The sequence below is a fragment of the Catharus ustulatus genome, chromosome Z, assembly GCF_009819885.2.
Source record: "Catharus ustulatus isolate bCatUst1 chromosome Z, bCatUst1.pri.v2, whole genome shotgun sequence".
Lineage (NCBI taxonomy): Eukaryota > Metazoa > Chordata > Aves > Passeriformes > Turdidae > Catharus > Catharus ustulatus.
The window spans coordinates 26,266,565-26,283,830 of NC_046262.2; the positions used below are offsets into that span (position 1 = coordinate 26,266,565).

The window sequence follows — 17,266 nt, forward strand, 5'->3', positions numbered from 1 at the left end:
AGGGAAGAGCTCTGCAGAGAATGACCCGGGAATCTTGGTGGATGACAAGTTGACTGTAGGCCAGCAGTGTGTCCCCGTGGCCAAGATGGTAAATTGTATCCCTAGAGAATACCATTCCTGAAAAGCCATCAGGAAGAGTGTAACCAGCAGGCTGAGGGAGATGATCTCAACTCACCCTTAGTGGGACCACATCTGGAGTGTTGTGTTCAATTCTGGTCTCCACAGGTCACAAAAGACAAAGAGCTACAGAGGGTTCAGCAGAAGCCACAGAGATGATGAGGGGACTGGAACATCTCTCTTCAGAGGTGAGAATGTGGGAGCTGGACCTGTTTAGTCCAGAGAAGTCTGAGAGGGGTTCTTGTGAATACATACAAATGCATAGCAGTATCTCAAAGGCAGGTATCAAGAGGATGGTGCCAGACTTTTTTCAGTCGTGGCCAGTGACAGAACAAGGAGCAATGGTCATAAGCTAAAACACAAGTTCTACTTCAAAATGAAGAGCAACTTCTTTATGCTGAGGATGGCAGAGCACTGGAACAGGCCACCCTGGGAGGCTGTGGAGTGTCCCTCTCTGGAGATACTCAAAATCTACTTGGACATGTTCCTGTGTCACTTGCTCTGGGTGACCCTGCCCTGGCAGGGGGTTTGGACTGGATAATCTCCAGACATCCCGTCCAACCCTAATATTCTGTGGATCTGTTTTGGGCTCCTCTCTACAAGGAAGACACTGGGGTGCTTAAGGATGTTGAGAGAAAGAAAACAGGGCTGGTGAAGGGCCTGGAGCACAAGTCTGACAAGGAGAGGCTGAGTGAGCTGAGGTTGTTTAGCCTAGAAAAAAGGAGGCTGAATCAGGCTGCCCTGATCAGGCTTCCCTCAGGGAAGTCATTGAATCACCATCCTTGCAGGTATTTAAGATGTGCAGATGTGGTGGTGCTTGGGGGCATAGTTTAGTGTTGAATTTGGTAGTGTTGGGTAAGAGTTGGACTTGATGATCTTTGAGATATTTTCCAGCCCAAACAATTCTGTGAATTTGTCTTTTCCAACCTGAACATCCAACCTGTGAATCTATGATTCTAAGTTTTGTACTTCTGAGATTCTCAAGTTCAGAGCCAAAGAAAGATCAAGGGAAAAAAAAATAGGGTTAAAAATGCTCGTGTCACGAATTTAATTTAATATTTATGGACCACAAAATTTGAAACCTAGAGTAACTCTATTATTTTGACAATATTAGTTAACATTCCAGTACCAAAACCAGTATTTGATGGTTCCAGATAAGTAGACAAACATTAAAAAGTATGACATATTTTTTACCTCATCTCAGTTCCACAGATACTTTCATTTGACTTTTTAAAACTGACAATTAAGTTAAATGTAGCTAACTTCTGTTCTACTTGCCCTTAACAAAGAGACCACCAAACTTCTATAAAGAAGTAATTCAGATATAAAATGTCAGTGGAAAACATGCCAGCACATCATGCAAAATGCCATAACCTTCTTTGCAGAGACTCATTGTCAGTTCAGGCTTTAAGAACAGTTTTCATAAGGCTGATATAGGTAACACTACAGCTGAATAATTGGAAATTCTTGGACCACAAGCTGTATCAACAGAGGAAATGAAGATATAAAAGATTAATGATGTTTGATTGTGTTAGATCTCTTTGGGCCTCTCTGTATAGATCTCACTTTTTTCTTTGTGTTATGTAACTTATTTTTAGCATTTACCAAACATAGAACTCAACAAAGATGCAATGACTGTTATTAAAAGAAATCATTCCAACCAAGAGATAAATAAAGCCCAAAATAAATATTTTCTACCTTCCTGTATCATTGTTACTGAGTATCTAAACCATTTGACAGGAGTTTAAATAAATCTTACCCATATGTCAGACATAGCCCTGTCTGAATTACAGTAAATGAAAAAACAAAGCAGAAAGAATAAATGGAGAAAAGGCTGAAAATGCTGATAAGGACTATGGGGGAACCATTGCTATTGTTTATTGCAGAATTAACAAAAGAGGGGAAGCATGGATGACAGCTTTGAAATGGATTTAGAATATCAATAGCACTCCCCATGATATGTCTCTGATCAGGGTTGAAAACACATTATTAGGGGGTGCCAAATGTAATAAAAAATAATTTCCTCTGAATAAACAAATCTAAGTCTGTTGCATACATAAAGAAATTAAGCTGGAGTACAGACTGTTTCTCATAAAAAGCTGATTTTCTGCCTAGATTAAAAAAAAGTCATATGGTAACATACTGGGCTAATGAATATATGGTGTCAAGGTTTGTCCTTTCCATTTTATATTATACCATATTTGGATTTCTGCTTCATACTTCCAAATTCTGACTTTTTTGCTCCTTAAAGTTGGCATGCATAATGCAGACAGTGTTAAGCCACTGGAAGCCCAGGCTAATAAAAAATTAAACAAAGTTTATTCCAGGCACAAATTGTATCTGTTAGGAATAGCAAATTCAGTCATGCCTCAGAAAAAGTATCAATGGATTTGAATTTCAAATGGTGACACTTGGGATAGACTAAAACAAAGATGTAGTCAAACATCATGTTTTGTCCTTCTCCTAATCCAAAACCATTGTGTGAGCAAAAAGATAAAGCTGAATGTCTTTTCAAACCTGTAAATTTTAATGTCTTTTTAAACATTGAGAGACATCTGTTGAGGGATGCTTAAGTTTTAAAGGCGTCACAGCTAGTGTAGTCAAACAGTAAGTTGGCTGCTCAGAGAACACCCAATTATTACTTCCTACCCTGAATGACAAAGGTGCAAAGAAAGATTTTCCTGTTCTAGCTGTTGATGCAGGAGCAGGGGAGTGGGACATTTTACATTAGAAACCGAAAATCCTGCTTTCAGGCTTCACCTGAAGAGCATTCTGCATGCTAGAGATGGATTTCTGAATTAGACTTTATACAAGTATCTCCCAAAGTGTACTTACTTATTTGCAAGCACGTTCTTGACCTTAGTTCAGGTTTGGCCCAGTGAAGTCAAAATGGGCAGAGGCCATAAACACCCCTACCTTACATGGTTATAGAATCACAGAATTGTTTAGGGTGCCAAAGGCCATTGAGTCCAACTGCAAATCTGGCGCTGCAGTCCACTAGGATCAGGACAGCAGAGTAATTCTTTCATCTCATCACCATGTAGAAAACCACTAACCACTTTTCCTAGACCTTCTTTTCCAATTATTTTTTTCAATTTTTACAAAATGTTGCACACATGAACTGCAGCATGACAAACATGATCTTTCTTTGGTTTTATGAAAGCTTGCAGACACCCTGAGTCCCTGAGGCTTCAGAAGCAATAGGCTGGAAGCCAACACTTGCTGAGAGCCACGCCAGCTGGTTGGTGAGCACACTGCCAGCCACAGAGATGAGCCAAATGAGCCTTACTTATAGCCCATGGGAGTGTGCTCTGAACACCCACTAGTGCAGCAATCCCACAGCACCTGCAACCCATGGCCAACCCCCATCCTTCCACTCTCCAAGCAATAATTTTGTTTCCTAACGGTAATGGTAGCATTTGCCCCTAGTTTTGCATGTAGTCGAAAGTAATTATATGTTGTTAATTAGACAGAGACATATGGAACTTGAGTTTGTAATTTCATAGAAAAGTAACTCTGAGAAGTGCCAGTGAATTTTAGGTGCCAGGACTCTCAGAGAGTGGGAATCCAGCTCTTTCCCCAGCCACTTGCTGAACAAAGAGGCTTTGAGAATAGCTCATATGGATACAAGGTCAAACTAGAGCTCAGGCAAACTGTGCTATTTCAGCACTGAACTTTCAAATCTCAGTCTACTGACATGCTCCTAATTAACAGTGGAAACTAAATTCGTATGGATACAGCCATACAGTTTATTTAAATACATACTTTACATGGCAGCTAAATTAAGTATGACAGCTTGTTTACCATGGATTCCTGCCCTATGTGAGCTTCCAGACACAGTACATTAAGAAAGAGAGCAAAGCAACAAGCCATGGAACAAATGGCATGAAATACTGGTATATTTCATGCTTATCTTTTAGGTATGTAAAACCCACAAGTTTTACAGATTCATTTGCCATATTTTAGACACTACTATAAAAAAGTTAAGCAGGTAGATGGTGAAAAAAAATACTGTTATTCTAACAGCCACCCTCTGTTTTATCAATGCCACTTGCTAATTAGCCACAGGCAAGAATCTGGTGTCAAGTTCAATTCAACTACTTTGTATGTGCACCTCAGATTAACAACCTGCTTATTTTAAACACACCACTATCTCTTTCCATTGTCGAGGGTTCCTTGATTTTCTCTTTCCGAAAGTTGTAATTTAATTTCCCAAATTAATATTTAATTATTTTGTTAGGCAGTTTACCTGAAATATGAAGTAAAATTAAAAAATGTTTTGTAAAAGCCTATAATGAAGAGCAAAGAGTAGCAGCACCAGGCTGCCAGTTGGTAACTCTAACGAGAGAGAGAGAGCTACTTTCAGTCTTCCAGGAATCTCTGCCAGCATGTAACAATGCATGGAAGACACTTTTCCAAACATACCTCTTGATCTGTGAAGATCTCAATGAAATTCTGGAAGGAGAAGGATCCTGACTGAAGAATGAGTTCTCCTGTGTTTTCAAAGCACTGGCCAGTAAGAACAAGGAGCTTGTGCCTTGCAGCATCAGTGATCATTAAGCGTACCTAGAGTGAAGAAGAGAAATACATCAAGAATGGGAGTAACCAGGTGTTGCAATAGTCCACTGAGAACACACAGTTTCTCCCTCCTAATTTAAAACCAGTCACTGGAACAGGACTCCCAAAACATTATGGAGTCATAGTGCTGCTTACAAAAGACAATGAGAAAGGGGAAAACATGAAACAAAAGGAGGGTAAAGATGCAGTTAGAAAGAAGGTCTGAAGAACAAACCAAATTAATGACATGGAAAAAACAGCAAGGAGCAGAACAGAATACAACTTGAATGGAGAAATAATTTTTTTAACGACCAACTTATTCATATTATAGTTCTTGGTATACTTTTACAGAATTGTATCAGGACAACCTTAATAAACTATTTAAGATGCTTGTTACTTTACTTGACCCTTACTACTCCTATTAATTATTGTTTACCATTCCCAAGGGGGAGACTTATGTGCATGCTAAGAGAAAGCCATATATTCTAAATTTAGGAACAAAACTAAACAAAACCTGTGTAAGACTCTATCTTGTCGAGTAAATGCTTTGCAAATACTTAAAAATCTTACCAAACACGGAAAAAACTATCCAGTCTACGGTAAGGTATGAATTTCAAGTGCACTAATTCCTCTATTAAGGAAGAATTAAATCCAACCAGAACGGTGATTTCAGAACAAGGCTATCCACATATTAAACTAATTGAGAAAATGAGCAGAGTCCATCTGGGACAACTCCACATGATATTGCATCTGAGCTCCATCTCCATGGAGATGACACAATCAACTCAGCTCTGCTAGCAAGATATTCTTTCCAAGGTTTGTATTGATTGTTAAGCGATCAATTTTTCTAAATAACTCTTGCAAATGCTGGGAGGCTGAGCCAGGAAGGCTAACCTGAATCTCTGCTGAAGAACTCACGTTTCCAATACAACACAAAGACGCACACTGGAGAGTATGTACCTCAAAGAAATCTCAGCTCTACTATGTCTTCAATGTTAATTTATTAAATAAGCGACCCTGATACTGAGCAGCAGAAAGTCCCTTTAATTAAATGTAGGACTAATGCTGGTCTGCCATTAATTGCACTAAATAATTAAAAATTCAGAAATATCGCGCATGGATTAAGTGTATCTATTTCTATTTCAGACAAAAATATAGGTAAGTGCAAACATTTTTCTGATTGTGTACACAGTTGTGTACACACTGAAGACCCTAAGAGACACATAAATTCTGTGTCTGGGTACAAACAGGGTTTTTTGGAGGACCATCAGAAATGCGTCTTCTGATTTCAAGACCACTCAATTTTAGAAGAAATACTGCAAAATGATGATTCCATTCAGTTTAACCATTGCTTAAAGCTCAGAATTGGTTGAAGGAAGCGCACAGCAAGACTTAGGCTCAGTCAAAACAGAGTTTAAGATGGAGTGTGAACAGAGACTGCCACATCAGCAGACCAGCGGTTTCCCAAACTATGGTACGGTCACAGGATCATTAAAGCAACAGAGTGGGGACTTCCTAAAAAGGAAGTAAATGTTCATTGGGGTTTTCTTCAGGAAACAACAATTTCTCACCTTTGGGTCCTCTTTCTTAAGGGAGGTGCTTGGCATTTTACAGAACATAACAGGAGCTTCAGGCACAATCATGTGTGGACTACCACCAGGTAAGGCTATCAACAGCCAGATTACCAGGTATATTGTATTTCTTTCTATTTTTTTTGTTTGTTTCTTTGGATTGGTTTTCTTTTTCAGCTGTTGTTTTACTTAGATTTACTCTTTGTGTTTATCCTGAGTGAATAGAATCCAGTTTCTCTTCTGGTCTCCCCCATATGGACCCTGGAAATCTCTGATATATGAAATTAAGTTTTCTATTTGCCATAGTGAACAGAGAATATCTGCTCCGATCTCTGATTGAATTCTGCCACCTCTTTCTGATGGTCTCTTTCTGAAATGTGTTTATGCAGAACCCTGCTCAGATTTAACCAAGTTAAATCTCATCTGTCTAACTGTAACCAGTTTGGCAGGATGAAAACAAAGATTGTCTCTCATAGTCTTGCGAGATGAAATTTACAGTAACATAGCCAAACATCTTCCAGAGCCAAAGGAGTAAGCCCATGGTTCAGAAATCATTAATGGGTATCAGATCATGTTCTTCCATGTAGTCATCCATCAAAGGAATGACAAGCAACACTAACAGAAATAGCATTTCCCTGCTTTTGGCAGTTTTTCGTCTCTTCCACCCCTTCACACATGCACACACTTGATGGCTTTTTATTCAGAATGAATGCATAGAGCTGCTATCCTGGTGAGCCCCTTATCCTTACCAAGCACCTCTAATGGCTTGTAAGAGATTTTCACACATTCTATTCTAGTAAGTTCCCATTGACTAAGGTGGCTTTTAAACCTCTACAGGTTCAGAAACTTAACTTTTTTGGAGTCCTTTCTTTTGTTTGTATTCAACATCATTTAACAATCAACAGCACAGTAGCTTTTTCACCAGTGACCACCAGCAGAACCGCTTTATCTCCCAAGAGAAATGAGACTGGCAGTCCTTCCCAGCACAGACCAGCAATGCAATTATCCCTATTATTTCAACCTTCAGTCTCACTCACTAAATAAATCAATTTTGTCTTTGAGCTACACAATCAATTCTTTGACTCTACTGAGTTCATAAGGAATTGGCAGTCCTCTTACGCGCCCTCTCTTGGGTTCACTAATCATGTCACATACTTTTTGAAGGACAGATAGATCAACCTAGAGTCACCATCACATAGTTGGTACTTCCTCTCAGACCCAAATTTGTCCCTGGGCACCTTCAGACACTTTCTTCTACATAAAACAGTCATCTAGAGCTACCAAACAATGGCAAAGCAGAAGAAAAGTAGGAGCAGCCAAACCACAGCTGCCTCCACTCTATCAAGAACAGAATTTGATACATTATGAGAAAAGGAATGCTGGGATCAGAGGTGTGTTTCTATGCTTTTGACAATTTGTCAGGAGTCTGCGAAACCAGGGAACAAATCAAGGGATGGATGACATTTTTCATTATATTTATTCCAAATATACCCTTTTATTCACAGTCAGGACCTGCTCTCAGTGTCTGCTAAGACTTTGAGTTTGTCAGTCTCTAATCTGGCAGGGAGTGACTGATGCTCCACAATCACCTTAACTACATCTGCTTCAGTGCCCTCATCATGTCCACTTAATGGAGCTTTTATGCCATGTCCAACAAGGTATTTCTTACTTACCTCAGTACTAACTGCATCATCTGAAGGATTGATGAGGACTACAGTTTCTAAGACATCACTTCTGTGGTGAAGAATCTTCTGACCTGCAAGTGCAGAGAGGAAAAAATAAAAATTAAATTCACCCATCACGGTATAAACCAGGACTTTCCAAGGTTTGCTGTATGTCTCATTGGTCATCTGGCTGACCTGCCTCAAGGAGTACCCATAACTCACCTTGTTCTCACAGAGCTGGTGCAGGTAAGGGAGTAACAACCATCAGCTGAGCATCTGGCCCTGACAAACCAAGTGAAAACTAAAACCCACACTGCCACAAGGCTCCCTTTAGCCTTCCACTGGTATTGATCAACACTGGGACACTGCAAAAAGTTCCCTATAGGGATGGTTAGACACTTGCCGTGCTGCCCTACTTCATCTCACTCCTGCTTACAAAAGCTGTAGTAAGCAATGTCAAGCAACAAGAGTGACAGGGCATACAAATAGCATCTAGATCCTGAATTAGTAAAGTCTGGACAAGTTTGGAGCAGCCTTGCAGCCTACTGGCTCTCATACTTAGTCTGTGATATTCATCTGACTAGGAGTGAATGCCAGAAAAACAAAAGAGGACTGTTGATTTTTCCCCCCCCTTATGTTAATTGGCAAGTTCTTATCAGGGTCTCTTTCTGTGAGAACTGCAGTGAGATCAATTAGCATTGGACTGTCATTCAGAAATCCAGACTGGTAATTAGTCTAAAAAACCAGAAGAGCTGTCCCTTCTGAGCAAACTTCTTGGCGCAATATTAATCAATTAAAATAATTAATTAGGCTTAAAAGGGAGTACAGGACACAGACCTATTTGCCAACTTAGAAAACCTCCTCTGTAAAGAGACGTCAATTAACAAGGCTGAGGACAGTCAGGCTGAAAGGAGCTCCACATGCCTGAGAGCATGGTGTGAGAGGAAGGGCAGCCACCCATTCCCACAGTGGCTCGGTGCTGCCATACCTGCCCCAGCAATGCCCTCTTCCTTCCTCACTGCCCTGCCTGCACCAGTCCCACCTTCTTCTTCCTCCTCCTTGCCCCCTGAGCTCCCACAGTGCTGCATCTGTTGCTGTTGCTCTGGGGAACCTCTACATTTGTAAGTATGTGAGCTTACAACCAAATGATGGAAAGTGATGGAGAAGGAAAAAGTGCTCTCAAGTATGTGAGATAGGGTTGTAGTCCATTCTCTTGCGCATGACAGTGCCTAGAAACTTAGGGATAATATCGACTTAGTTTGAAGAAACCTAGTTTTCTTAACATATATTCTTTCTGCTATAGTTCCTTAAAAGAAAGACACAGATTATGTATTACAGAAGGGGAAGAGGGCAGGTGTCATCCCTCTGCAACATCCAGTTCTGATATTACCCTTTGCAATTCAATTTATTTTTACAGTTTTACTTCCTTTTGTATCAGAAATGCACATATAAAGCTGCAGTCAATAAAACATCCAGATGGCTCTGTTACCACAGACTCCTTCAGAAGATGCTGTACGATCTGATATTTTAGTTGTTTGTCAGATTTCCCTTAAATTAAGAGATTAGGCAGAGTTTATTGAATCTTATTATTAAGGAAATGAAAGGAATCATCACTCTTTAGCAGACACTGGAATTTCTTGCTTAATAGCTGGTGACACTAAGCACATACTTTGCTTCAGGCTAGACTAAGCCCCAGATAGCATTAGACATGAACACATTAAACACAGGTAGAAAAGAAATGCAATTAGTCACATGCAAAGTCAGACAAAGATGCTCAGCTTTCATCAAGCTCAAAGCACATACTTTGGACTTAACTGAAGCTGCTCCAAGTCGTCTGTCTGAGTAGCTGGGAAGGACTGGACCTGAGGAGTCACAGCTCCTGCTGACCAACACCAGTGGTGGCTACTTACATCCCACCAGACACCCTGCTCCAGTGGTCACGTGGGTTCATGAGCCCTGCCTGACACTAATCTCCAGAGGCAGGCAAGTTGTCTGCACCATGTACATGGTGCCCACTCAGAGATGCACTGTGACTGTCTCGCTCTTCAGCCCCTTGGCATAAACATGTTAGGGATTACCAGACGGGGTGGGGACTCACACTGGCAGGGTGTGAGTCACTATGAGGGCTTCCATCCCAGGGAACACCTGGGAAGTTTGCAGCTACTTGCTGATGTCAGTAACACGGTCCCATGTCACCTCCCATGTCACCGCTTGAGAAACACAAAAGACTTTGAAAAACTGTTTGCAATTTTGTAAGAGTAACACAGGCTTGCTGCCCAGATTGATATCCTGAGATGTTCAGCTGGAATGAAGGCAAGTCTCCCATGGGAACAGTTTTATCAGACAGAAATTAACTATCACAGTGTGGGAGCAGAAAGCAGCACCTCATAAATTGGCAAGAGACTGTACAGATGGGAGTGGGAGAACCTGAGACTTGTGTACATCTGGGGTTGCTTTACTGGATTTTTGCAGCCTCTCTCCACACGTGACAGATCATTTCTGTGATTTGACACAGGAAGAAAGGAAGAAACTTCCACATTGCATGGAAGTGATTGGGTGGATAGATTTTGTCTGCTTATAGGAAACAAGCCGAAGTTTCTTCTAAAGATTAATTTATAAATACTATTTATGTTTCAAAGAAATCTAAGTATTTGCTCATCTTTTAACGTTATTAATTAAAGCTTCAAATTAAAATCTGATATGAGCAAAGAGTCTGGCCGATGTTTGATTCCGAACAAGAACAGAGAGAAGTAAACAGCAAGTGAAAATTGCTTAAAATTGGAGTCATCAACCCAGTTGCTATGGCCATAGGATCCTAATGCCCCCCTACTCATCCAAATATCAATGACATTTATTGTGTGATTATTGAGATGGGGATGGTGTTAGCCACATTTCCTGCAGAAGTGACAGAACAGTTTCTTAACTTACACAGTCAATTTTTTCAGGCCAATCAAGTAGCATGAACATAAGGGACACTTCTAACTGACTATGTTAAATTTGTACAAACACAAAACGCAAATGAATGGCAAGGGAAAGAAATCAACTCCTCATTCAAGTTTTATTTAACCAAGTGTCACTACTGACACGCTTTTTCTGGGCATGCCTGTGCAACCCAGCCCATGGGTGTGCCTGCTGTAACAGGCTACTCAATAGAGGGGTTTCCACCAGCTTCTCCTGTCACTCCAGGAAGACATCAACATTCATTTGCTCCCTGTCAATACAATTCCTACACAAAGTAAACAGAGGAAGCAAGCAAATCCTTCCTGGGGTCTTTCTTAGCAGAAAGGGTGAAAGGAGTGTTCTCCCTGGAAGTAAGCCTTCTCCCTGAACATGCTAACTCTCTGACATCTGATCTGGCATTCAAACACATTTCTCTGGCAACTTTAAACTTCTCTCATTTTTCGTGGTAAAGAACTTCCAAGTCCCTTTCACTGCCAGCAGACATGAGGGCTGTGTTGCATCAGCCACCCTGCTGGGTGGTATTAACAGATGGTACAGCTTGCAAGGCTGGCTGATGACACTTCCCACACACCATGAATATGCAATGACCCCACTGCAGCTAGGAACCTTCAGTGCTCTGCACTTGAAAGCAGCTTCAATGCCCAGGTCCTCCCACCTTTTAGAGGAATTTCCAGGCACTGAGGGGAGAAATCCTGCAACACGAACCATGAAACATCCATCCCTAAAGTTGTAAGGCATGCTTAGACTGTTGAAGGACAGTATTGGAGCTTGTCAGCCACTGTGCTGGGAAGCAATAACTGATGTTCAGGAATAATCTCAGCTACAATCTGTTTCAGATTTACCATGTCTGATGAAGGTTATTGGAAGGTTATCATATCCTTTGCACATAATACATTGAAAGCAATAAATTTCTTTGGAATACAGAAGCTTTTTGCATAGCCTACAGTAATCTAATGACTCATACATTTTAAGTAACTTCGAACTGCTCATTATTTCATCTGCTATTTCTAGTGTGGACTTCAAATTTGTCCTCCAAAACCACGTGTTAACTTTGGGTTCTTCATGGTTGTTCTATACTATTAACAGAGTACTCAGAGTCTGGACAACTGGAAATCTGATGGTTGCTATGTGCTGTAGTAACTGAATCAGTATATTTCTCCTTGTTTTCAATTCAAAGATACATGGTTATAAATTGGTAAATAATACTGCAATTGTGATCAGCCCTAAATATCCTGAGGAGGCACTACATTGCAACAATTCCAGACCACAGAGAAAGGAACAACATCCCCTTTTACAGCAGACTATCAATTATCTGAAGAAATTTTGCATAAATGGTACAGAGCACTCCATCCTCTTCACCTTCTTTGTTGAGAAAGGGATACCAAACCATGCTAAGCTTCCTGCTGAACTAAACTGCAAGCTGAAGGAGTAAGTAAGTGTCCAGCATTGAGCAAGGCAGGGATTTTACAGAGTCACCAAAGCAAATTCTGATGCTGTAAAACTCCAGAGTTCTGTATCTGCAAGTAAGAAGAAAATTATTTGCAGACCTGACGGAGAAATGGCTGTCTAAAACCCAGCACTAGACTACAAGAGCAGGACTTCAGAAAGCACCTTCCAGGAAAGGTCTGAAAGCCCCGCAGGTGATTCCAGGGACTGTGGAGGGTAATCATTCACTCTTGTAACTAGTTGACACAATGGGGTGTGCATAACACAGGCATAATTTCATTTATGCCAGAGAAGATGGATTCACTGCCTCCAGGGCTCAATTCAGCCCAATGGCTTCTTAAATTTTGGCTGTCTGCAAGGAAGGTATAATAATTTTCTCCCAGCAATAACTCCTAAATATGTACGAGTATCAGAGTACTTTACACATTTCTAAGTGAAAATAAAATCCTGCTAGGATGCTGAGCTGATGTGACAGCTGTGAACAAATCCAATAATGAGTTCATGTTGCTGAGCCCTCTGATGGAGACAAAGATGTGGAAGAATGACACTAACTGCAAAATGTGACTCTTTTCCTTGCCATCATTTAAACCTGCCTGCTCTGGACACGATGGCAGATTCAGGTGCATATCTAATGTTACGTGCTTTTTATAGGGAATTACGTGTTATCTCTGCAAAGTTCAGTTAATTTTTCTTGCATCTGATCAGCTGGAATACTGAACTGTGTTGTGACTCTCCAGAAAGCATAAATCTCTAATTTATTATCTCCCTCTCCCCACATACAGTAATTTCACGACCGTGAGGCGCACCCTTTCGACTAAAATTTTGGCCCAAACCCGGAAGTGCGCCTTATAGTCCAGTGCGCCTTACGGTCGTGAAATTACTGTAAATGGAATTGATATTTGCGTTTCATTTGGGTCAGCTGCAGCCTGGCGATAGTTAAACATTTTTCCTACCCACATCTGATTTTGAACAATTTATTAACTACAAGTCCTGAGAGTAAATGTCCTGCATTCTCCTGTATTGTATTTTTTTCATTTTTAAGCTCACATCTATATAATGAAATAAAACCTGTTGCAGACAATTTCAGTTTTGGTTTTGTGTGAGTCCTTATCTGTCAGATCTCATTTGTGTTTATACCTCCAGACAATAACAGAGCCCTGAAAGTGGGAGGCTAGACAGAAGATGATTATGCAGTCTGAACAGTGACTGCAAGATTCAGCCTCCAGTTACAGTATATGAACCCAGTTCACCAATCTTTTCTCAGGACTCTTAGACAGCAGTGAGAGAATGCAACCTGTTTGCACTAATTTTCATAGCTGGATTTGTATTTTCTGCCTCAAACTTTAATCTCTAATATTTTCAGACTTATGAACTGAGCCGTGCTAGGAGCTGTTGCAAGAACTACCGGTGATTGCAGGGACCTCACTGCTCTGTGACCATTGCCCTGAAATATCCTGAAATTAATTCAAGACATTACATCACCTTTTCCACACCCTGTTGATCAGAAGATTAAGTGTATCATCTTTTCACACTAAATATTAATTTCTTGCATGTTTGCCAACTTTGTGTGCCATCTAATCTGCTGTCAAAATACAGCCATTTATCAAGTAAGAAGCAAACTGCTGCCCTTTCACTCCCATCTGTTAGTGTTGGGCAAATTAGTACTCTCAACTCTCATTTCTCACCTTCAGAAAATTGCATTTCTCACATAATTCTAGATACTTTACAATTTCAGGACACTATGAAGGACTCCTAAAGCATTAAAAATCAAAGACTACCCTGAAAAGAAAAGTTGAAGCAATTCTGTCTAAAGTAAAATAATAAAAAAAGTTTACATATTATAATTTTAGTGTCTACTAGAATAGATCTATCTCCCAAAAGAGGGAATATGCTGCAAAAACTGAACCAAGAAGCCTAGGGATTTCATTATTGTTTCACTGAGTTTCTGGACAGAAGTGAAATTTAAAACCAATACTTCTGAAGACCTCAATAAAATCAGAGTAAAAAAAAAAACCAAACCCCCATTTGCTGTTTATATTCTGAACTTGTAACAGTAGTGCAATCCAATGCTCTCAATATATGGGCTCACCCTAGACTTTGCTTAAGAAAAGATATACCAACAGTCAGTCAACATCATCAATTTGTTCAATGACTTCAGCTACAAGTTATGGCTGTGGAGCACTAAAATTCACTACCAGTAGGAAAAAAGACCAGCCTCTTTGTGAAAGGAGTGACAGTCTTTGATTGTTGGAGTCCTTCTTAGATTACAAAATCAAACATTCCTGATCCATCCTATGACAACCAATTATTCCCAACACATAAGATTCCATCCTTCTAGGGAAACTACACAATATCCTAACCAGTTGTAGAGACAACAGATCCCTGGCAACAGCCTTTGCTTTCTCATATGATGCCACAGCCTTGCATAGCTGTCTCTGAACTCCTGTAATTTCTGTTTTTCTACTGACCTGTGCCATTTGCAATTCACATGACAAGTAAAGCTTAAATCCCAGAAGCCTTGTACACCAGTATTTAGCAGTACTGTGACTTCAGCAAGAGGATGGCAAGCACAGGACATAAATCTGAACTGCAACAGCTGAAATTATGCTTCCCAAAAGGAAAGTGCAGTTTTATGATCCTACTCATATAAATGATAAATAAATGATCTTCTGTGATTACAGAAAGAGGAAAAAAAGGAGTGTTTAAAGAACAGAGTAGTTTAACAGCAGGGCAGAAAGAGAAGAGTGATGGATATTTATTAGAGGGCTATGCAATGAGAACTGCCTTAACCAACATCATGGCTGCAGTCAGTGTAGCTTTCAGAAGACAACACCTCTTTCCAACTTCAGTGTCTGACATGGATTTTCACCAACAATTCATTTACCTGAAGCCACTATCTCCCTGATGAATCACTCCTCCAACCTTGAAACAGGCAGTTTCAGAGATGCTAGAGGACTGCTTGAGTCATGAATTGGTTTGCCCTTTTATATTTTCTATATGAATTATATAGCATTTTCCTTTATTTTCAAGGCAACATATAGCACTTATTAATGCTCCAGATAATTAAAATTTAAGATCTTCCTCCAAAACATTCACAGTTTCAGAGTTTCCTGAAATATGTATCTTTACCATGTTGTAGAATATTTCCACATACTGGTTTTGTATATAAAACTCTATAGACATTGTGATCTCTAAACAACTACTTTCACAATTTATTTTATCTTTTGAACAGATCCAGTAAGTATGACGGAATTTTAATCCCATAAAATACATATATGGAAACAATTTCCAAGGTCATATGGAAACAGAAACATGAGCCTTTAGAAGCCGACTAGAGTGCTGTAGCTAGACAATCCTTTTGGTTCTGCAAGTACATAATAATTTTGTGTTTTAGAGAATACTGAATACTTAAAAAGCTAAGCTATGCATAATGGGGGCTTTTTTTGTTTTTTTAACTGGACCTGTTAGCTACCTCCCAGAGCTGAAATTCTTTCACAAATTACTTCTCTGACTGTTAAGATATTGCTGTTAATTAACTCTAACAATGTTATAACTGCAGATCTTGAAACCCTAGTTTTAAACAGCAACAGAAAACAACATCCAGTGAATTTTGCAAGGAATTTGTCTGGGACTATTTAGGCAGAAGCCAAGCAATTTCATCTTTTCCTCTCACAGATTCTGCATGTCACAAAATTGAGGCAGGCAGGCAGGCAAATGTGAGATTCTCTTTAAGCATTTGTCTTGAGTTACATATCTTTCTATTACACAAGTAATAATCTTAAGAAGCTCTTAAGAGCACGAGAGTAAATTAATGGCATATATACCATAGTAGCCCTATATTTTTAGGCTTTTTCATTATGTCTCATTAATCTCTCTCCGATCCTTAAATCTTAATTACATAGAAAAGAGCATTGCTCTAGGATGTACTGCAGAACTGGTCTGTAGACCTGGGGATTTATTCTTCAGCAGCACAGCACAGTGTCCTAGTACTGCATAGAAACTGGCAGGCAGAACACACCGCAATGGGAGACTGCAGTAATGCAGAGCTGACTCATGAATCCTGAAGGTCAATAAAAGTCCTCAACTGAAACTGCATTTGGGAGGGTTACTAACCAGGGAGAGACAGAGAGCTGCGCAACATCAGACCACTTCCACAACCCTCTCTCTCCAGAAAGAAGGAAAATTTCTTTTTTTACTTCTGGAAAACATCTTGGACGCAGGAATTAAAATAATCCTGAGCAGAGCAGACCACTTCCCAGTATAATTTATTTCAAATAGTTCCTGCAATATTTTAACTTCAGTCAATTATTCAGAAAAGGTATCTCTCACATCTCAACTGTCAAATAGCCAAATAAAATCTTATTTGGGAAGAATTCTTTCTCAATATCCCAATCTCATATTGCATGGTTTATTGAACACATCATATTTCATAATTCACAGGACTGGTTAGAAACTTAGTAATTTTTTTGTTATACCAAGTGACTGATATATTCACATTACAGACAAAACTGTTTACTGGGCTGTTAAAGATGCTAAGCTGATTTTTGCACCAAACATGCTTGGCACTTTTTCCAAGGGCTGCTTTTTATAGGGGAAAAAACCCAAAACAAACCAACCAATCTATTAGATTTATTTTAACTACTTCTTAAAACAAAGTACGGTTGTGCCAATCTCCATTAACTTAGCATCTACCTCAAATCTAAGTGTACTCCATAGGGATATTGCCACTGAGGTCAATGAGGAATGGAAAAGGTGCTTTGATTATAAAGATCTGCTTCTGAAATCAAGGTAGGAAACATCAGCTATTATGGTTCTCCTTAGTGGTTTTTAACCAAGTAGCCAAGACCCTTCCTGTATTTCAAAAGAATACCCAATAACCTCAGTTACATTTATTTTATTTCCTTACAAATGTTGTCATTGCTGAAACCTTTTCTCTTTTTTTTTAGTATC

At 39.7% G+C, this 17,266-nt stretch overlaps 1 protein-coding gene across 1 annotated transcript in view; it reads right to left on the bottom strand.

The window, feature by feature from the left end:
• The window catches only part of MAP1B (microtubule associated protein 1B), a 69,103-nt gene that overhangs the window by 15,640 nt on the left and 36,197 nt on the right, over positions 1-17,266 (bottom strand). The window contains exons 3-4 of the mRNA XM_033085256.2: positions 7,919-8,001; positions 4,543-4,683 (exon numbers count right to left, since the gene is read on the bottom strand). Coding sequence (XP_032941147.1) covers positions 4,543-4,683; positions 7,919-8,001 — 224 coding nt within the window. The remainder of the gene's footprint in view (positions 1-4,542; positions 4,684-7,918; positions 8,002-17,266) is intronic.